The sequence below is a fragment of the Apus apus genome, chromosome 2 (genome assembly GCF_020740795.1).
Source record: "Apus apus isolate bApuApu2 chromosome 2, bApuApu2.pri.cur, whole genome shotgun sequence".
Lineage (NCBI taxonomy): Eukaryota > Metazoa > Chordata > Aves > Apodiformes > Apodidae > Apus > Apus apus.
In genome coordinates, this window is record NC_067283.1 from 80,479,512 (window position 1) to 80,503,259 (window position 23,748).

Here is a 23,748-nt window from a genome sequence, read left to right on the forward strand (position 1 = left end):
CTGCCTGGAAAGCAAGATGTATTAAGGTCCAATTTGGGTGACAATGAAAAGCCTTCAAAATCTCCTGCATATAATAAACCTAATACGTAGTTGCCACTCTTCCTTTCTCAACCCCATCCAATTGAATACATGTGCACAGCTATTGATGGGTTAACAGTCAAATTCCATCTTTAATGTTAGAGCATTTGTGTAAGAAATGTTAAATCAACTCTGATTACTTAAGAGTCACACTGACAGGAACAGTGAACAAACAGTAGCTTGTTAAGCACAGAGTATATATGAAGAGAGCTCAAGTGAATAAGCTGGCAGGAGTTAAGAGTGCTCAACATTTTTCCAGTTAAAAGCTAATGAAAAGTAAGACCTTTCAAAATTCAATCAGCTCACATAATTTTTTTATATGTCATATTAGGTATAATCTTTCCCCCCAAATCTACATGTAAAGCTTTTGACACAAACAAAACTCAGAAAATCTGAACACTGCTTAAATCAAAACCAAAGACTGGTCATTCTGAATTTGTATTTTCCTATTCTGTGCCAAAGAACCACTTTTTTGGGGGAGCTATGCTACAGAAACACACTGAAAAACTGCAGTGTTTTTCCCCTCTTGAATACTTAGTTTAATTTGCCCCAAATTTAAGCTGCTCCTTACATGCTTCAAGAAATCGTTGTACAAGCTGAGTGAAAGTCCTCTGTAATAAAGGCATTTGACTACTACAGTCAAAATAGAGATTAACAGCAAAAACAGCAGGAGGGATTACGCTACGCTGCTCAAGTGCTTCCTACTGTTGATAGCTTCTGAACAGTATGAAAGTGTGTGTGTGGGGAGGTCATCCAATCTGAAGGAAAGAGGACAACAGTGACTAATACCAGGCCAGGCTGACAGAAGAATTTAACCTTTAGAGTACAAGCCCAAGAATTGCCTAGAACGCCATCCGAAATTACTGAGTTCCAAAAGTCATCTTGCATCAATGACAACTATTGTCCTTCTGAGAGTGTTTTTGTGCTCTACTTCATATGCTGAACAATGAGCAACAACAATAAGGTACTCCTTAAAGGAGCAACTTCCTGTGTCTGTGGAGTGAATCTGCACCTTCCAAACCTAGTGGTCAAAGTTACATCCATATATGATGTCACATAACTTAATTACAATGTTGCCCAGCATTTGCTTTACTCTTTTCATAAACTTCGTATTAATTTATATTTTTTTAAACTTTTGCAAATATAGCTGAATTGCAGAAGAGGAAAATGTACTTTCTCTACTTGTGTCTTCTATTGGCTTAACTCTAGCTCTACCATGCAGAAGAACTGCTTTACTAGTCCTTCCATTATTTTAGCAAGTCACATACCTAGCTAAGTTTACTTTGCCACTCTCTCTTTCCACAATGAGTAGTTCTGTCCTACAAAAACACCCTCTTGCAAGAGCTGATTGTTTCGACTATACTTAAATTCAATTCCCATCCTTGGACTGCCAAGGAAGTTAATTTCTAACAAGACTGGTAGTGTTGTTCCTTCATTGAGCTGACAGACAGGGACTGGATTTAGGCCCAGATTCCCAAAGTTACTTAAACACCTCCAATCCTCTTAGTGAAAAGGACCTAAAATGTACTTGAGAATTTAGTCCCCATGTCCAAACAGGAATTAATGAAACTGAAAATAAGCAGCTTTCACTCACTGCCACTTACAATTAAAAGTTTTAATTGCAGCTTACTGATAGGTCATGATAAGATCATATTTGACAAAATAATTCTATTTTTGGCTCCATCTACTGTGCCAGAAATGAGAAGTGTGTCTTCTTAAAAATAAGGAAAATTACTACAGCAGACTCAGCTGTTCATCACTACTACTTAAAACTTTTTGCTGAGTTGCAATCCATTCAGAAGATACTGAAAGTTAGTTCTTTCCATACAGAGCATCGAATTCCCTATCACACATGATTCTCTGAAATTTCCTGTAAGACTCAAAGCAATATTTAAACAAACATGCCAGGTTCTAGAAGTCTGGATGATTATAACTGAGAAGTGCTGAGGTTGTGCTGAATACTGCCATTCATCAAAATAACCTTGTTAGTTGATCACAGTACCGTCTGTACTTGGCTACCCCTTGTGTTCCTCCTTTGTGTTTTACGATTTTACTGCTCAAAGACAAATTTGCACTACTTGCAACAGAAGGAATTACTGATGTGTATGATTTACTAGTTCTACCATAACAGAGAGCAGACAGACAACATGTCATTGCTGTGAAGTGAGGCCTGCTCTTACCATACAGTTCATTGCAAAGTGACTGTGCTGCGTCTGAAGCTCCATCGCGTGGGGGTGACTAGTTCCGATCTCTGTGTAGCTGTTCAGAAACAGACCTTTGTTGTGTGTGATCCAGTCAAACATCTATAAGAAAATATTAAGGAAAGAAAATAATCACTAATTTGTTATGGCAGAAATCACAGACAAGCAACATAAGAAATTGGTGAATGCAGAAGAAAGAGTTTAAGGGCATGAAAATTAACACTGATGCTCTATTTTAAGTTACCCTACATTTTAACAAAATCATTGCCAAAATCTGACTTTTTGCACTAAACAGCTGAGGTTCTTAAATCTTTACTATAGGTGTTTAACTCAGCAAGCGACAGAAAATTCATAATCATAAAGTAATAAACTTTGTCACTACAAAGAAGTAAACAAACAGGCCTGGAGCACAGCCGTGAGTTACCAAGCTTATACTTTCTCTGGTGTCAGCACCTTAGTAATTTAGAATGAAAATGGCAACTCATGAAAACTAAATATAAATTAATTCTTGCTGATCAAGTAATTCAGCAGCAAGTTTGATATTCTTATTTAGTTACTTTATAGATTTGAAAACAACTTGTGTTGCTAAACAGATTAAAAAATGATACTTGAGCAGAAAGTTACACATTAACTTCTTCCAGATAAGTTTAAACATAATCTTTAAATATGTTTTGTTTAAAAACAAGTGTTTTAATATTCAAACAAATTCTAGGAAAGATCTTATCCGACAATGACCATCAATTGAGGTACACAGTGGCACTGCAAGACAAAGTTTTCAATGATGAAGCAACACAACAAAATGTAAATTTGAACACCCACCCCTCCTACAATGATCTTGAAATCTTTGCTGTATCTCAGCTCAAAAGACCCACCTATTCTCTGATAAGATGAAAAAGACTGTTCAGAAAAAAATTGCAGCAATGAGCAGTAAGCACTCACTTACAGATCTTTTAGAATATGCTGGCTAACAGAGCAGTATTAACAAATCCATTATTCCACCCAGGTACCTGACAAACTTACTACAATATAGAAGGACTGTAAACAAGAGAAAGTTTTAAGAGCTTAGACACCTGAGACAGCTGATCACATACTTCTAAAATTTTCAGTTTCTTATCTAGACTACAGTGAAGATGTGATAGGAGATTATTCAAAACAGACACCGATCCTGCTTGTGACTACTTTTCTCTAGGTAGTCTGACTTTGCTACCTTCAAATACCTACAAATCTGATTCCCTCTGACCTCACTTCTTTACCTTCTCCTCTGCTGAACCAGCACAGATTTCATGTGAATACTTGTGCAAGTCCCTCAACATGAACATATTTATTTCCAGTACAATTTATTTCTCCAAAGACCCAGTCCTTTCCTACACCTAAATAAACTACATAGAAATACACCGATAAAGCAGCTCACTGCTGTGAGCTCCATTTTGAGGTACCTAACATTTCCTTGTATTTTGAAAGAAAGATGCGTTAATTTAATATAAACTTTATAGAATCTAGAAAACAGACAGGAGTTTATCCAACCACATGGCAGGATCAATCCCACAGGCTCAAGTATTTCACAGAGTTTTGTAAAGCCCAAGTTATGTAGGCAACTTTTAAATGAGTAAATCAAGGATATGTCTTTCATTATAATCAAAGTATTTTTTATTAATGCTGTAATAAAAGAGTATTTAATGCTGAAACTTAGCAGCTGAAAGGTTGCTAAAAAGCGTATCAAGCTCAAAAGAGCAATACTAGACCAATAGCTTGTTACTTTCTAAGTAATTTTATAACTCTAAATTCACTTGACCAGATATTTTCAACTCTTTACATGTCCCCCCTGTTTTCAGCTTTGCCCATTCAGTAAACAGTTATTTTAAATGGTACTTTAAAAAAATTATTTATTTTTTAAACACAGCAGAAAACATCAAGAGTAATGTAAAGAAACTCCCTGAGCTGAAACGATGAGAGTAAGGGAATGTGTAGGGGAAGAAAACAGAAGAAGGAGGAAAGAGAAGTACTATATACGTGTGCTCAGTTTTCAGTCTTCCCCATGCATATGCTTATGAACACTACTACAGAGCAGGATTCTGGTTGAACACAGACCTTTCTTCTCACCCAGTTCAGGCATTTTTACACAGTGTATAGTTTAAGAAACCTGACAAAGACTATAGTTACCACTTGACTGCATAGCCTAGTTACTGTTTCTCCTGGAGAAAAAACTCCCCACCCTTCCTTAAAGCTATTTGTTCCATGGTTACAAGTTAATAACAAGGGACTGCAAAACCATTCTATATGAAAATAGATCTTATTTGAGCTCATCTAAAAGGGCACTGTCTGCCATATTTCCTCTTCAAATTCCATGACAATCTAGGGCTGTTTCATTTGAAAAGACTGGTCAACCTGAAACATTTCTAGATCACTCAATACCCTGTTGAAGACATATGCACTGTCAAAAGAGATACATCATTTTTTAGCCCGAGAATTTAAATCCTGCATCAATGAAGCAGTTCCCCTTGTCAGCCTCTTCAGACTTTGTTGACTGCCTGTCACTCAAATCCCAAGGGTTGCTCAAAAGGACACTGGTGTAGTCCTCAGTCATCTGTTTTTATAAAGCATACAGCATTCACCTTCACAGATGCACGCAAAAGCACGTATCTGGAAGAAAAACTTATCAAAGCAAAAGCTTTAAAGTCACTAACACAATTTTTTCTCGTGAAAACTACATGTTTTTTACAGCTTAGAATTACTATTCCTTGTCTTCTACTTCAGAAGACTAAGAGTCACGCTGAATCAAGAAATCCTTTATTTCTCATTAAAAGGCTAGTGATTAAAGACAAAAATTACTATTTGCAGTTATCTTGGTACTTCTTTAAAGTCCATGATGCAGCATTTATACTGAGCTCCCTCAATCCCTTACCTTTTCAGCATCCTGCTCAAACAGCCTGAGCTGAAAACATTGGTCCAATTTCAATTTCCGCACATGCCACATCTGATGCAGATGCTGCCGTGTTGAGTGCAGCCTGTCCAGCATGGTGGATACTTTGGGTAAAAGGTTCTGTAAGTCTGCATTCCCTGACCCAGAGTTCTTTTTGGGGAAGCTGTCACTGCTCTGTATCCGTTGGAGCAGCTTTTGTCCTTCCACATCAAGGTCCTCAATAGGGGCCTTAATGACTTTCTTTTTTAATTGCGAATGCTCCTCTATCATATTGCGAGCACCTTCCAGGTCCTGAGGCATTTCCTTTTTTGACAACATATCTTGCAGTTCCTCCAGTCTGGACAGCATATGGGTTGCATTGCTAATGTAGTCCTCAAAGGCAACTCTGATTTCTATCCACTCCTCATGGTTGTATTCCAAACAGCCATCAAATTCTGGGGTTAGCTGCGAAGGATCAACTACTTTGGTAAGGCCTTCCAGAGACACCATATTTGTCTAAAAAGAATAAAAAATAAAATTAAAAAAAGCTGTTACTGAAATGAATTTGACATTTTCTTTCAAGTTCCATTTTTTCTCTTTAAGAGATGATAATTTTGCCCATAAAGTCTATGTGACTTAACTTTTCTAATCAATTCTGACAAGTCTCCTGTCCTTGCAGGTATTTCCCCAAATAAAAGAAATATTTTATTTCTTTCTTAGCTCACTACACTTAAGGATAAAACAGTAACCACTGTTTCAACTACTGTTCTGACTAAATTTTGACTCTGTGTATTGTAAAGCAGCAGGAAGATAATAGCAAGGTTCAATTTGCTGCTTGTGATATCGTGATTACTACAATACAGACCAAGACAACAGACGAAACCTAACTTCTTACCATTAGGGTAAAACCCTAATTTTACCTTTCTCACACTCCAAAAAAGAACGTAAAGTACACGAAGAAAACCACATTCCATCCAGCACTACTGGCCTAACATACGCCTCCACTCATCTATAACATGATTTGTCTGAGGGTTTTCAAGATGATGATTGGTAGTGAACACACTTAACATCACGACATAAATGTATATTTGTACACCACAGGGGAAATTACCTCAAACTCAAACTTAGAGCTGCCAAAGTTAGTCCTCTGTTTCTGCCAGAAATTGTCTGGCTTGATTATCAGTGCAACATGAATACAACATGGAAAGGATTCCTGTAAAATCTTCAGCAGAGGCTTTATGGAGTCCCATTTTGACCCACGCATATCTACAATGACGGTGAATCCTCGTTTACATACTTCTTCACTGTTGAAAAAGAAGAACAGGTTATCAGCAAGTGTTACAGCTTCAAACACAACACTCTACTGCATCACACTGCCTAAGGAGCATGGCCTCCTCATCTAACCATCACACCTTGTTGACTAGCTGACACATACAGACCTCATGAACCTCTCAGGAAGCTTCTCTCACCTCCCTGCAAAACTCCTTGTGGGAGATAGCTTTATATCTCTTAATGATTTAATAATCTGCCTTTATCTCCTCTTTCATTTTCATTGTTTATCTTGATGATTCATCTTCCATTCTGGTTTGTCCTTCACCTTACACACACATTAAGCACACCGTTTACTGAAGCAGCACTCTGTTATTAATTTACAATTGACTCTTCAGAACACACATACACTTTACTGATGACAATATTCATGACTTTCTAATGCCTGAGGGGATCCTCTAAAAGACAGAACATGGCATACTGTTCTTACCTACCACTTAAGCAACATTTTTAAGCTGTTTCAGATCTAGTCCCATATGATCTGAGAGTTAAGGAGTGTTAGTCTGTAGAGGAGGGGAAAAAACCCACCTTTATTAAGAATTACTTCTGTAACAGGATTGGTTTGTGGATAGTTAATGGACAAGAAAGCATGTTTGCTGTGAAGAAAACTGCATGAATCTGTTTCTACAAAATTTGAGCTCGATTTTGCTATCCAAAAGTCAACAGGTGCTACACACAAATTCTCTGGCAACTCTTTAGAGAATGGCCCATTTCTTTTAATTGATACCTTTTGCATACTTAATGCTTGGCACTAATCAAATGCAGCAATCACCACCAACATCAGAAATTTTGCTTTTGTTCCACTGGAATTTGCGACATGACCTTGTTAACATAGAAAAGGAAAGTATTTGTAAACCAATGCATCATAGCCAAAGGACTTTCAAAAGGGCCCAAATGTCCATTGTTTGAGTACATGATTCACTTTTAGAGATGTGACTAATGTAAATGAAATTTTAGAGTTCATGTGGTGAGGTTTTCAGTGTCCAACAAATATGGAAGCTTCACTGGCATACTTTAAACAGTCTCATGGATCACACTGTAGAGAGATGAGTTATAACTGATACAGGAGAGCTGAAGAGCTTCTGAAAAAAGTGGCAATACAGGTTTCTGAGAAGAGGAGCTTTTAAAAGTTGATTTAAAGAAAAACAGACCACAAACAACACATAAAACCACCATTTAAAAAAAAAATAACAAAGAGTTTATCAAGATAAATGCTGGCTGTCCTACCTGCCTAGAGGAATGCCAAAAATGGCAATGGTGGCAGGAAAATACATTAGAATTTACTAGCTTAGAATACATGTAGACTACAACATATAATTTTCTGACCACGGTGAAACCATTTTCTAACAGCCTCACAGGGTTAAAGGACAAAAAACCCCTATTGTCTTAAAGATACAGCCATTATTGAAAGGCTGCATGCTAGTGTACGAGTGTTGCTCAGCCTGTCTATCCTACCACACAAACTGCCCATTGCGTGAGCCCATCATCATGTGATACAATGCAGATATACCCTCCTGTCATGTGGCCTCATCATCTGAGCAAAGATGAATTTCTTTTGGCCAAGGATCACAAAAATTGTTCAGGAGGCTTTAATTAGACAAGGTCATCTGTTAAGTAAACCTGAACTACACTACTACCTGGTCCAGTCTGAACTGATGAAGAACAGCAATATTTTTAAATCAGATAAACTGTGAAATTACTAAAATTATGAGACTTAATCAACTTAAGTATTTAGATCTCTTAATAAACAACTGATACATCTGAATCTACAGCTACACAGAGCAATAGTACTGCAACAACTAATAGAAAAACTAGGTTTGGGGCTATTTGTACCAACTGGGACTTTTTAATTAGCAAAAGTTGCAGGATCAGTCTCTAAAGCATGACTTGTTTGAAAGTAAGTCTTGCTCTTAATAAAGCTCCTTTTATTCTCAAAGCTTTGCCATGCTTACTGAGATATAAAACCTGCACCTTCTCTTTATTTTATATCTATTGATGATAAACTAATATATACCTTTTGCCAGAAGACCCCTGTATTTTGCCAGATTATCTACAAAAACTTGGGCGTACTTCAATGCTTCTTTATTTATTAACTTCTCTAGTAACTTGAAGATCTAGAGGGCTAAAATACATCTCAAACATTCAAATGTGAAGTCAAATTATTTCAGAAGTAAAAATCTCAAGCCTTCTTCCTGTCCTCCTCCTTCTACCTTGCACTCAGGGATATAGTCCAGGGATTGGTTTGTTTGATTTTTTTTTTTAATTTTTTTTTTTTAAACAGTAATGACAACTACTCCTTTAGGTCATAGCAAAAATATTCAAGCACAGTCAGCATTGCTCCAGTCTGCACAAAATGCTGGCAGATTCTAAGACAGTCAGGGTCTTACAATCATGTTTGTCCCCAGTTCAGTTACTACTAGAAATAAAATTCTATGTGAAAAAACTTTTTTATATATATACAACTTTAAGTATATATATAAAATGTGGGTGTGTACAAGCACTAGATTTGACTTCTGCCCATTTATTTAAATAGCAATATTGTAATTCATAGCTTAAACTGTTGGTAATACAATGGTATCAGCACTTCCAAGATGTCCCTGCAGGTTTATCTGAGACCTTTACAAGAAATTTCACGTATCTCTCTCCTGGTTATTCTTGTGCTGTATCAGTACACTATTAACTTATCTAATACAAATAACAGTTGGGAGCTGTTGTGCCGACCTCAGTCCACAGAAGGTAAACTGTGAATAATGACCAGAATGTTTCTAGTTACTGAGGTACTGAAAGCCACTGAGTTGCATTTGCAGTCTTCAACAAAGTGACAGTAATATGGCATGGCAGTGTAATTTTCAAGACATAAACTACTTTCAGCTAAAGTACACCAGCTGTTCTGATCTCTTCCAAAATGTAGTTTGAAAACAGTAACTGACAGAACTTGGTATGAATTTGGTAATTTTCTTAACCCGTTCAGACTTCTAGCTTGTGGATGTACTCCATCAGAAACCATTTACTTTATTTTATAGCTTCAGAGCCCATCAAGTGTCCATCACTTACCTGGGAATACAAGCTAGGTATGAAATTAGTCTTCTAAGGTCTTCTTGCCGTATTCTATCATGATTACTACGAGCTGGAAAAGTTAGAATGGGACCTCCACGCTTATCTCTGCCACCTGAAAAATTAAACATGTTAGAAGATCCCACAGCATAGCATCATCCTTGTCTGCAAAACTAGTCTTCAGAATACTTTTAGAAAACCTAAGTTCTACACTGTTTCATAAATATCCACTTTGAAATAAAAGTTATTTCAAGTTAAATGCCAACCACTGTAATTCAGAGATCAGTTTAAAACTGAATTTGCAAAGTATAAATCAGCACATTGCCACAATTCCTATGAAGGGGGGAGAAGGGGGACAAAATAAAAAAATAATCATAGCATTACACTACATATTACAGTCACATTCAAGTTTGACTGGCAGTATGACATCTCCAGCAATGGTACTTTGCATTTAAGTTTTGAATTGGCAATTGTATAGATTAAATTTAAATACAGAGGTATGCTATTTTGTAGGTAAGTATGTAGAGGATACTCAGCATTAACTTCATTACTAGCACAGAATTTAGGTGTGTAGTATTTCACACCCAATGAATGTACTAGATGAGTAGGTGGATTCTATAAAAGCATTTATCTTTTTATCCTGTTCTGATGTGTAGATTCTGAACTGCCAGTTTGTAGTTTTTCATTTTGTCAGCAATGCAAAACATGGAAATACTGAATCCACTCAGTATGTAAGGCAAAAAAAATATACTGGATTTGCATGGTTCCACTTAAATGTATTAATGTTATTCAATAAATTGCACAGACTTTATATAGTTGAGTATTAAAATGTAATTTTATTTCTAGTCCCTTGCTAGTGAAAACAAAATGTAACTACTACTAAATGCTAAATTCAAGTCAGTAAGATGTAGTTATCAAGACTTGTAGAATCGCATAGACACAGTCTTACAAACTGAATTTCACATGCATGTTCTCAACCACAGATGTGTGGACTGTTTTCTCCTGTCCCATGGAAACAAAGAAAAACACAATCCTCTGTCCTGAATGGTTTCTCATTTTAAATCAGCTTCTCATTGTGAATCCATGTTATTGAATAAAGTTTTAAAAAATCCCTTAGAAAGGAAGGCCAAAAGCAAACTGAATAGGACCAGTCACTGAAATATTCATCACTATCCTCCCAAACAGAGTCTGTGTGTGCTTCCTAGAGACATTAAGCCTAGCTGTGGCACTGGACAAGTTCCCTGTGAGGCACCAAATGAAACACAGAAGAAGCAAAAGCAGCTTTGTATTTCTGTCAAGATGCAATGCCAGAAATCTAATCATAAAAAGAAATACACATTCATATCCTTCATGACCCTCATAATTGGGAAATGAGACTTAAAATAACTGAGTTGTCTTGTGCTAATGGAGGGGCGACCCTGGTCTTGACCATCCTGTCCAAGCAGAGAGCTATAAGGATTTTTACATAGTAAGTGATAAGATAAAAGTAAGGCAGAAGCCACAAGAGAGAGGGATCCAAAGCTACCAAACTTAGCTGGAAGTCTGCTGCAGCCCTTAATGCTCTCCTCAGTGCACCGCAAGCCATCAGCTACAGATCTTAAAAACTTACATTTTAACTGGTTAACACTACTGATTCCAGCCCCCCCCCCCCCCCCCCCCCCCCGCCCAAAAAAAAAAAAAGTGCTTGATTGCTCAAGGTGGATATTCTTCTTTCAAAAGCAGCACCTAGCAGGGAAAGAGTATACGCTGAATTGTCTTTAACACTCTCCAAGCATTTTAACCAAATGCCTTGTTACTTGCAGTCACCTCTGATCAGTCCTCCAGGCCTTTCCCACACAGCAACTCCTGTATCAGGCAATTTTCCAACAAGGTAGAGAAAAGAAACCCATATTCTGTATGTTGTTTTGGATGCCACTTTAGTTGGCTCCCAGCCACATAAACCACAGAAAAACAAAAAAAAAACAACAAAAACCCCACACATTTTTAAAGTATCATATTTATATTTCTGATAAATCATATCCTGAAATTTTTGTATGTTGGAAAACAAACTTGTCATGCAAATTTCAGGTGGGTAAGTATTGAATAAATTAACACAACCTTGGGTTCCAGGCTTAAACCAGATACCAAAATTGGAAACATTATGCAAAGAAGTCCAAAATAGTTATTTCTTTCCATCAGCTATACTGAAAGCTTTATTAAGCCTTTTCCAATAAATAACTCTCATTTCCTTTGTTCCTGATGCTCCAGTGTCATACAAAACAGGAATGTTAAAAGCAACAAGGTATGAGGCATCAGGTGGGAATTTCCTGTCTCACATGAGACTTTATTCAACTCCACCCCCTATCTGTCTTCCTTTAACAAAAGCATATTAAGCTACTTCCATCATCAGCGAGACTTTAATTTTAAGCTCCTTTCCTTTTATCTGCAACCCCAACCATACTGAGATATTCCCTCTGTCTTTGTTTAAGCCAAGTTGTGTTATATGAGTAGCTGGTGAACTCACATGAGTCACCCAACATGAATCAGTTCTGTCTAGTGCATATCACTAACAGCAGTCCTGTCACTGGTCTCCCAACAGGCTGAGTAGTGCAGCTTTTTCAGGAAATGCCTTCTTACCTAGTCTCAATGTAGTTAGGTAAAGCTAAACAGTGGGATCTTACAGCATGTTTGAAAAGTGGGACAAGTTATCATGTGCTACTTCCTCATATGAAACCAAGGCAGTCACACCTTGTAAGAAAATGCTCTCCTTGTGTAAGCATGTGTGGAGATGTAAGAGTCTCTGTACTTTTAACAGACTTCAGTTCATAGAGAACAAAAAAATTGCATCCAAGACTCCAGTCATACTTCATGGTTACACCCCTAAGAGGCTTTTCTATTTCAGGTGGTGACACAGCCAACACTCAAGCAGATTATTTTCCAGTTAGGTTTTTCCTGTTGAGTACTGGAACATTGTGATGAGGTAAGCCCCTAAGCCTTTTCCTCTCCAGTGAAAAAATACCTAACTTCTTCATACTTCCCTCTTAGGGCAGGTTCTCCAGCCATTCCCTCATCTTCATGGCCCTCCTGCAGACCTTCTCCAGTCTGCCTGTGTCTTTCTTTAATTGGGGGGACCAGGACCGGACACAGTACTCCACATGCAGCCTGAAAAGCCCATCTCTGCTAGTAATGCCCGTGTGGTTCCAGCCCAGGATCCAGTTTGTCTGTGTTGCTGCAGCAGCACACTGTTGCATTATGATGGTGGACAAAAAGCTGAGCATAATGCAACAGTGTGCTGCTGCAGCAACACAGACAAGTCCCCTTCATCAAGACTTCTCAGCCACACAGACCTTGGCCTGTACTGTAAGCCCTTTGGTTATGCTGACCCAGGTGCAGGACTCTGCACTTGTCTCTGTTACGCCTCACACTGTTCTTGCTAGCCCAGGCTTTAAGCGTGCAGAGGTCTCTCTGAAAGACGGCTCGCCCTCTTATGCCCATCTCACAATAAGCTGGTCTGTTCTGCTACACACTGAAATTTCACTTCTGCAACACAGATACTTCTCCAGTGCTTCAGATGGGCCAGGAACAAAGCCATCTATGTAAAACTTTCCAGCAGAAGAAACACAGATAAGGCAAGAAATATGACTACAGTACAACAGCTTGTTCTAAATAATGCTGTTGGATATACAGGAGGCAGGACATGACTGGGAAGACAACCAGCAGTATGTTCTCAATTCAACAATATACATACCTTCTTTATAACAGAACCTTTCACAATGCTTGTGTTACTTTTGGGATACCCAACTGGAATAGGTGCTACCTATAGCTACCCTAGTTTTCCATTATTTTCGTAATTGTACGTAAAGTACAAAAATATCATTTGATATGTGTTGAACAACACAGTAATGCATTTCAGAACAGAAGAAAACAACTGTACCTGAAAGGTATGCCACTTTTTCCTTTAAAATTGGTAACACTTCCATAGCCTTCATTTCATCATTTTTGCGAAACCCTGAAAAAAAGAAAAGACAAGGTAATTAGTCAAATTCAGACAAGCTCAGCTTCTACATTTAATGAACACACTGTGAAACATTTAGCTTTGGAATTCAATCTGAATGTTATGATTACAGGAATTAGGACAGTCTTACAGTAAAAGGATTCAAAAAAACAAACTACAACTTAACTTCTGAAATATACTAATCAACAAGTCATTGCTTTGACTACCTTAACACAAATAGCATGGTCTGTTAGCAAGCCTCCATAGAAATCAGGATATAGAATTAGCCTTTTTCATCAGTAAATAAAAACTATCAGTTCAATCATGTTGCTTTCAAGCATTCCAAATCCTGCTTTCCCTTTTTGTTCCAGCAGAGAGAAATAATATCCAGCTAAGAAGAAACAGTAGCTTTACAGCAATCACCAGTCAAAAAAAAACAACAAAAAACCAAACCAAACAAACACCAAACCACCACAACAAAAACCCATCAATCAATCCCCTATACTATTTAAACACCACTTGCCCTACATTGCTTCTGCAAACAGAACTGGCGACACAGCTCTCATCTGTGTCTTTTCCACTGCCTGACAGGAGCAGCATTTTGTAACAGAGAACACATTTTTGTCAGGTTAACTCTACACAAGCACAGAGTTTAAAATGGTCCCTGTGGTGAGTGATTACAGTCAACACTGGAAAGCAGCACACCACCAGCTTGTCCCTCCTCTCTAATTCCATTACATATATGTGGCCAGATTCTAACCTTCTCCCTGCTTTAATATAAAAGACTTAGGACGCATTTTATTTATGACCTTATATTGACCTGTACAAAACTGGCCCCTTTTGGCCCAATCTTGTTCATATTACAAAAACTGGGTGGCTTTTGTACCCACATTTCAACTGTCTGCCTGCATGATCTGTCCCAGTGTCTCTGGATTCAGGTGCATTTTTAAAACAAAAATCTCATTTCTGAAGAAAGTGCCCCTTCTGGCGTAAATGGAAAGCACGCACAGTACAGCTGAAGCCCTAAAGTGCTACTAAGTAATAACAGTCCAAACAGCCCAGTACAACACAGTTGTTGTTTTATTTAAAAGCAACAGTTTGAGATATTTAGAAGGTAAAATAAGCTACTTAATTAGAGCAAACTCTGGTATACATGTGGCAGTCTTTTCTGAAATATATTGTCGCTCTGTGCAAATGGGCCACAATCCCTCAAGAGATGGCAGCAGACACTGTCAGTTATGCCCAAGGGCAGAGGTCATAATTTATCTTCCTCCTCAAAAATATTAAAATGTTTCAAATCCTTTGGTCTCAGACTCTGAGACCAAGCATAACTACATAAAAGGTTTCTGTTATGCAATACTGAGACGGCTGTGCCACTACATTATCTAGTTATAGGCACTATACACTTCAAAACATACCAAGAATGCAACGAACAGAACACCCATGGGACAAAGATGGGCCAGGTGTTTACCTGTCATGAGCTATGAAGAAGGACTAAACCAGATGACACTTGTTTTAGTCTGCAGAACTGAGGTGAAGGAGACAGGGTACAGTCCTCAAAACATGAAGGGTACAGTGGTGGCAGAAGTAAGCTGGCTAGAAATGCAGCAAGAGGTTTACTTTAGATGATAGAAAGTTTTGTCAAGGAAAGAACTGCAAAGCAGTGTATGGGAGTGCCTGTGGAAGACTATGGACCTCTGGGGATTTTTCAGAAATGCATTTAGACAAATGTCTGTCAGCAATATATGCAAGCCAAGGCAGGGTCCCTACAGTTCATGATAACCTAAGTGTTCAAACAGGACATTGTCTCAGCACTCACAGATTACAAACAAAAGAAAACTAAACAAATCCTCTTCCAGCCATTGGTTAGTTCCTTGCTCTCCCATGAACACTATAAACAAAAAACAAACCCAAAATCTGATACACATTCTCAGAAAGGCTCAACTAGGAAAATTGATTCCTTGGGTAACCATGCTACATGGAGGGTTTCTACAGAATGGATAGTATTTTTCTATTACACAGCAACTCCAGACCTACAAAGCAGCATCTTTCATGTTTGAGCTTAGACTCTCAGGGGTCTAAGGCAGCTCCAAAGAAACGTCTAGCATTATTCCTTCCTAGAGGGTACTGTCTATAGGTTATCAACCTTTTACTGAAACTGCCTGCAGTTTTGTTCCTACTAAGTTTTCATTTAGTAGAAATTAAAGATTTAAACAAAACTTTATGAAAACTTTGGCTTAAATAACTCACCTAAAACGATCGCAAATACCTTTTTCCAGCTGGAAATACTTGGGCTTCAGTTGACTGTTAAGGCATAGAGGCACACTTCCAGAGTTACTTTGTGTGTGTGTGCATGTGTGTGTGTGTTTTGAGCTACCCACCGTAAGCTTAATGCCAATTTAGCATGCTCAGTTTTCTAATCAACCATGAAGAGCCCTTTTCTTTACAGTAAATTTAGAGATAGAAAACACTTTCTCCTCACCTAAAAAGCATGCAGAAACTAGTGCTGTACTTTGCTGTCTATCTCAGCTTACAATTACCCAAGATGCTGGTGTTACCGCAACTTGCTTGCTCAGACTTCTAAGCCCTTAAACTACTTCACCTCAGATGATGTGCAGTAGCTGCTGCACATTTTACTTTGCCTGTGGCATGTAAGAAGCAAGAAACATTTAGCTAACATTTCTTTGGCTATTAAAGGGCTGCTGAAGGTAAACACCCTAGCAAATATGTTAGTACTTGGCTCGTGTTCTGGAGCTGCATATCCTTAAGGCTGACTGCCTTGGATTATCATATTCCTGCTGCTCTAAACAGCCTATTTTTATTCCTGTTCTGCAATGTTAACGCTTAACTGAAAAGACTGTGGGGACTACAATTGAAAGGATGCTGGGGAGCAAGGAGGGTGAACATGGCAAGAACGTATCGTATTTTTCTCTCCAACCGTGCAACAATAAAACAAAAAAGCAGCGATATAAGCCGGTCTTAAGGGCTTGGGGCGGGTCGTTCACACCCCTATTTTTTTAAAGCCTCTACATTAGAAAACATCTGCGATTACGAGGATATCATTAATATATATATATACACATATATATAAACGGAAAGGCATTTACCGCACTCAAAACGAAATGCCATACATATCTGCACCCATCTCTCCTCACCCGGCTCGGCTCCCTCCGCGCCAGCATCACATGTTCCTGGGGGTGATGTCATCCCCCCGCCGCCGCAGCTCCCGCCGCCGCAGCCCCCGCGCAGCCCCCGCCGGGCGAGCGGAGGTGCGGGCGGCTCTCGCCGGGCCAGCCCAGCCCAGCCCAGCCCAGCCCAGCCCAGCCCAGCGGGGAAGCACCAGCCCAGCACGAAGCACAACCGGACTTTGGCTGCCGCGGCACACGCCGCTCTCTTGGAAGCACCGTGTGTATGCGGATACGGCATACCTTCATCCCGCCTTTCGCTATCCCGGTAACCTAAGAAGGCATTTTTATTTTAGAAATGGGGGGTTTAAATAATAAATCCTACGCTAGTACCTCCTCAAAATAATTTTAGTCTGAAACGAGAAAGCCACCCTTGATATTTTAATACTTACTAAAGGAATACTCATTGTACAGTTTCACGTTTTTAATAAGCAGTATGTGCCTTTGTTGTCTCATACATAATACACTCCTCCCTAACTACCAGTCAAGAAGGAAGTTCAGAAGATGATGCTAATTATAGTCAACTTTACTAGTTTAAGTATCACACCCCAAGTACTGCATTCCAATTCAAGAGGTTTTTTCCCCCCCTTAAAGGTTTCAGAATTACACAATCCCCTGAATTAGTGATACAGCCTTCTAATAAACCAGTCTGTTATCACAGAGCAGTTACTGAAGTGGTGTATCCCACAATGAAAGAGCTTTAAAACAGATGCATACACTAGAAAGTCATCCTTCCCACAAACACACCACCTCCTCCTTGCACCCAAAACTTTAGAGCCAGCCAAATGTAACAAACTACATTGTCTGTACTTATCTTGTTTTTCATGAGGTATAAAGCTAAGATATTTTGCTGCCATTTATCCAGGTTGAAAGATACATGAAAAAACAGAGTTCCTGCATGGAGGTATCACCCATAGGAGTTTTCCACAAGCCCTTTACCCAAATGGCCAGGAGAGCCCCCTCTCCCTTGGGCTGCAGGTGTTCCAAAATCCCATGGTGACGAACCAGCCATAGAGCTGCATGGCTGCCTGCTCTGGAGAGCAACCCAGTGGAAAGGAGCCACCTTCTGCCTGGAAACCACAATGTTCTATAACTCCACTGCTTCCCTTGGTACCCAACTTGCCGGAACCTTCTACAGGCAGTGAAATACAGTGAGCAGATCACCTTCAGAGCAGTAACAGAAACTGGGTACCACATGTGGTAGATCACACATCTAAAACAAATGCTAGTCTAAGGCTGAGGCGTCCTTCAGGCACAGGAAACAAGGTAGCCTAAACCATCTCACACTGCAATGATCAGTAACCAGTCAGCCACACAACTGAAAGGAGCAGATACAAGTGCCTTAAGGACATCTTAAAAAGAAAAAACGAAGCCAGACTCAACCCATGCTTTAGACTCTCTTTGGACTTCTAGAGAATGACTCCATCTGTGTCACATCATCAACAGTAAGCAAGTGTCCTTTCTGCCAGGCCATTCCCTCCAGCACCAGCATTCTAAACCTTGTCTCTTCTTTGACAGAAAGCCCATACTGAACCAGAGAAACGTCATTCAGTGAGTTCTCCAACAGAGCACCCTCTTCATTTCAAAGGACCTGCTCTGATATGCTTCTGCTCAAAAATCCACACACTATGCTAAGCTCTATAGGAAGGAAAAAAAATCCACGTTGAAACTGTGACAGCAGCACTCAAAACTGTTACATTAATGCCAGTTTAGGTACTCGGGGAGATAGGTAATATATGGATTAATTTAGGTTAGTTACAAGAGGAAAAAAATATTTGCTACAAGAAAAGACAAAAAAATTCTATGCAGGAAGATATGCTGCCATTTCCTGCCTAAGCAGCAACTTCCTGCCTCTAGGTAAGGTAGCAGGACCTGTAAACAATTCTGCACAACTCTTTGCATCCACTGGTTTCCCTGATTAAATTTCATCTTTGAAGAGAAAACCCCAAAAGTGTGGCTAGTCAACATTTAAGCAAAAAAGTATGCAAGATGTTGCTGTCTTTAGCATTTATGTCATAGCATGTATGGTATCTACTACACAATTCTGAAATCTGAGCTATTCTTCCCTTTAATTGTAAAGCCATCTTAGCTACATTTCAAGAAAAACTGCCTTCTAGTTAATTAAAATGACCAAAAAAAAAGCAAAAGAAGGAATAAATATGCTCAAATGTAATAAAATTAGTGCATTACTAGGCTAAGGTTTCATTATTCACCCTTTTTCCTCCCCCATATCACAAGACAATGACATCGATCTTAAATCCTGGAAATCCACAGGTTTATTCAATTTTGCTTATCAGTTAGCAACTGTATATGACAAATCTCAGCTGCAAGTTAATTTATATGCTACCTCCAAAGTTTTTCAAGCGTCCAGAGAAGACAAAGCAGGTTTCTCTTCTCCCATTTTGCTATGGAGATGTTCTTAAAACAGGACAGTGGGAAATTTTCTATAGATGGTATTATTTCACAAAAACCTAATTTTAAACAAAACACAAGGAGATTTACAAGCAGCCATTGTGAAGCCTTTTACATCCTTACTCTGAAGTTATTACATAGAAACCAGTACAGATTAAGTAAGTAGCACCATTTGATTCTTCCCTTCAATTAGTTTCAGAAACAATGATTGCTGAACTCCACAAGTTCTTGGGTTTACAAATGAAATCAGACTATTGAGGTAAAGATGACAAAGAAAATTGAACTTTCATGAAGTAGAAAATGGCAAAAAATGGCATTAATTGAGAATCAAACCCAAAGGGTTTACAACAGGAAACAAAAGGTAACCAAAGTTAGTGCATGCATGGGATTACGAATAGCTTTTCTTGATTTTTAACTTAAATATTTTAAGTGTCGGTTTAAATTTTATGGTAGGCTTAACTACAGATTCACACTTCTGTATGCAAGTAAAGGACTCAGAGCAATCAGAGCTGTCAATTCCCCAACTGCCCTGTTACCACTTCCTGTTTTAGACATTGCCAATATTCTACATTTTGCTCTGCAATCTCACACCATCTTCACATTGCAACAAAAGGAGAGAATTCAGGAGAATCATGGCAAAGACTGCAATTCTTTTATCTTCTCTGAAGCTTCCTGAGCTTGCAGATGACCAGTTAAAAAAGGTGTAACGACAATTCATCTCAGGAATGCTAACTTTTAAGTATGCCTGTCATAACATCTTTAAGACTATACACCTCTCTTTTGAGGAGCAAATCAAGAACTGTCAGCTACTTTTTAAAATTACACATATATCACTGAATAACATCAGTAACCCTGGAATTAATAATTTATTTGTTCACTTTTTCTTGGTCCAGATTCTAAAGCCTCTAGGTGATTCCAACAAGGACACAGCTTAGAGGCACGTAACCAGACAAGTATGATTTCAGTGTTGTTCCAGCAGCCATAGTCACGAACTTAAGCAAAATATTTCCTGTAGCTAATAGTTATTTGTTTAATGTTAAGGACCGACTCTTGAATTGAAAACAATTCCAGGGGTATGACATGAGTATGCTTTTGACCACCTCTAGCTCTGATCAGGCTCACTCATCAGATCAGGATCCACTCATCAGAAAACATTACACCTTCAAACACTCACTTTAATCACAACAGCTCACAGAAATGTCCCTCCTCTTCCTGTTCCCTTGTTTTGCATCCTATGCACTTTCCTGCAGGGAGATTCACTCCATCAGTACCAAGCTGGCATGCAGTGCCACCACATGGCAACTGGGACCTCACAGATGTGGACAACTTAGAAATTGCCTTGAAGTAAGAAAATGAAATTCAGTAGAAGGTTACTAGCTCTTTAACCCCATTTCAGTTTTTGGCAGTTTTGCTAAGTGTAAGAGGCTCTCTCTTACCATTTTTAACAGCTCTGTGGTTTATCCTGACAGCAGGACACACCTCTCCTGACCATAAAATAGGGGGAAGCACAATGTCATACATACTCATTTGTTCCTCAGTTAAGAAAGTGCAATTACCGGGGGAACTAGCTACCTCAGGTATGTACTGCAAAACTTGTGGAAGACTTGCCTTAAGAACCTAAGCTGAAGAAAACTCCAAATCCTAAATCACTGTCAAAAATCTGTAATTTCCTTTTAATTGTATAGCAGGAACCTTAGAGTTACCATATTTTAGTAGTGAGGTCCTTTCCAACATGAATTACCCCTTGATCCTACAAAATGAGCGAGCCAGAAGTACAAATATCCATTTTTCAATTGAAACTTAAGATGAGACAATCAATATCTGATCAGTTTCCCCTGTTTGAAGTGAGGGGAACTGTGTTCTTCAATTTATCTCTCCATTTTGGGTGTTCAATCTGTCCCTGCTGTCCTAGCTGACATTGCTGGGAGCTCATTTGTTTTGGTGGGAACTGTTCATCCATCTCTAAGCGCTGCAATACTCCAATTCACTGCCCTGCTGAGGTGGCAAACCTTTTTGTAGTGGTGTTCAAATAAAGCAGTAGCACACTGCTCTCACTGCAGTCAGATACTTTCCCTGCTGACTGTTGCTCCAGACACTCATGGCTTAAGGGTTCTACACTGTCAGGGCTATCAGAAGGGTATCCAGTCTCCTATACATGATTGGTTTAACATGCAGTTGTTTTAACAACATGGTCTGTAAGCAATTTTACTTTTCTGTTCAAAACACAGATCAAGCAAAAGGCAGTAGCTTCTAAATTCTGCGCAGCAACAGCTGGAACATAACATTTTAGATCATGTCCTTTGGCTCTTGTTCCAAACCACCATCTGGAGAAATCTCTTTCCACACTGAAATTGATGAAGACTACACCAAAGGCAGTAAAAACAAGCAAGCTAAAACAGATTGAAAATTGTCCTGCATTGTTTTACCCTGAGTAACAATAGGAAGAACTATTTCCATCGGCACTAAAAATCTGTAAAAAATACTAAAAAACAGACTGCATATCCTTCAGAAAAAAAGCCTTTTTATAGCACAAAGTATTGCTTTTGAGCTTCCTATCATTCACAGATCCCAAGATCAAGCATTTACTGGTTTTATTTTTTAAATATTTTTCCTTTTCTCCACCCCCTTTTCTTTTTAAATATGCACATATTTTCACAACGCTTTCATCACCTTATGGAGATTCATATGCAAAAATTAGACTAGGTTATGTTCTTACTCGGAGACATTAGTACTTAAACAACTGGTTTTTGTTGAATACTCCTTCCACACCCACCCCCACTCCCTTTTTCTGCATGACATTTTATATTCCTTCTGTGGCAAAAACAGCAGTCTGCAAGAAGATGTATGTCAAATAACTTGATTTGTGCACAGTGCTCATTCCTTCAAATTCCCATTTTATGAGTTTGCAGCTGTAAGGAGCTTAAGCTTTAAGAGCACCAGGACACAGGAAACGCAGGTTGAATCCGAACTTCTCTGCTACATTGCAGTGAAGGGACAGAAAACAAATGTGAGGAGAAAGAAGGGCAGCAAATAAAGTTTTACATCAGAGCTTCTCCTTGCTCTTTTTTTCTATTTCTACTGAGACTGTTTTATTTAAAACTCGCTTGACACTAACCAGTAGCAACTAGCCTACGCTGCTGGTCAGAACGAACCGATTATTAAAAAGAAAAAAGAACAGCGATCAGGAGTCCGCAGGGGAATTCAAGCTCGGGTATTTCACTGGCAATACGCGAAGGGTTGCCAACAGCAACCCGTCTCCTCCCTGCCTGCCTGCCTTTAAAGGGAGAGCGAGCCGCGCAGGCCCTGCCCGACGCCCGGCCCCTGCGCTCCGGGGCCTCGCTATGGCAGCCGCAGCTGGAAGGGGCGGCTTCCCGAGCCGCCCTGCGGTGCCCGGCGGCCCCAAGGCCGGAGCGGAGCGGCCCCGAGCCCCCGCCCCCGGTGACAGCGCGGCCCGGCAGCGCCCATGACGTCACCGCCCGTGACGTCACCGCCCGTGACGTCACCGCTTTGTGCGGGGCCGGGGGGCGCTGCCACGCGCCGCAGCCCCGGCTCCATCCCCCAAACCTGGGGGGGAGGGGCAGGAACACGAGCGCTGCGGGGACGCGCGAACCTCCCTCTCCCCGCCCCGGCTGAAATCCTCCCCACGGGTCCCGCTTGGCTGCGTTGAACGGGTTTCGGCTCCCAGAATCCACAGGCAGGGTTTCGCAGGCTGTCACGGTGAAGCGAGGGAGGCTTCGTTCCTCATTTATCAAATTCGTTCTAGCGCATCATTTCCTTCAGGTGACAAAGGCGAGCAGCCTGGCTCTCATCAGCGTAACATTTAACGCAGCTACTGAAGTAAACACATTGAACCTAAACCCAGGCTGGGTGTTCCCCGTGAGCTCCATGTACTCAGTTCCTTCTATGTTACTGTAATGACAAGAAGATTAACATCTTGCCTTCACTTTTGTCTAGTTCTGTCAACAGATACACATTACTGTAAATGCAGCACGTGCACCTTCACAACTCTGGTCGTAAGCATGCTCCCAAAATCAGCACTCAAAACCAGGGAAAAATTTCTCATCATCTCATCGGTCCTCAAGTCATGAGTAAATTAGCTTAAAACTCATTTTAATGAAAGATATGTAGCATATGCAACACTCGGACAATAGAAAGCAAGCAGCTCCTAATACTATTTAGGACAGAAGCCTGTAGACACAATGTTCCAAAGGCATTAAAACACCCAACTGTGTGTTTCTATAGTTTTAATATTTCTGCCCATATTGAACCGTTACATATTTAAGTGTCAAATTTATTTGGGAGCAAATTACTTGAAAAATAGGGACACTGCATTATACTCACAATTGTGCTAATCAACTTCTCCTTCACAGAATTACTTTGGTTGGAAAAGACCTTAAAGATCATCGAATTAAACCATCAACCTAACGCTGCCAAGTCCTTAACTAAACCATATCGCCAAGTCCTGTATCTATAAAACTGTTAAATACCTCCAGGGATGGTGACTCTACCACTGCCTTAGGCAGCCTGTTCCAGTGCCTGATAACCCTTCCAGTAACGAAGCTCTTCCTAACATCCCATCTAAACCTCCCTGGTGCAACTTGAGGCCACTTCCTCTTG

General features: G+C 39.6%; 1 protein-coding gene across 5 annotated transcripts in view; it reads right to left on the reverse strand.

Annotated features, from left to right (window-relative positions):
• The window catches only part of TRIO (trio Rho guanine nucleotide exchange factor), a 250,398-nt gene that overhangs the window by 166,808 nt on the left and 59,842 nt on the right, over positions 1-23,748 (reverse strand). For 3 of the 5 annotated variants that reach the window (XM_051612788.1, XM_051612787.1, XM_051612791.1), the window contains exons 2-6: positions 13,475-13,549; positions 9,562-9,676; positions 6,290-6,482; positions 5,182-5,694; positions 2,259-2,381 (exon numbers count right to left, since the gene is read on the reverse strand). In XM_051612788.1, coding sequence (XP_051468748.1) covers positions 2,259-2,381; positions 5,182-5,694; positions 6,290-6,482; positions 9,562-9,676; positions 13,475-13,549 — 1,019 coding nt within the window. Of the gene's footprint in view, positions 1-2,258; positions 2,382-5,181; positions 5,695-6,289; positions 6,483-9,561; positions 9,677-13,474; positions 13,550-16,641; positions 16,670-16,689; positions 16,708-23,748 lie in introns of those variants that run through there. The other 2 variants (XM_051612790.1, XM_051612789.1) reach the window with 2 other exon arrangements.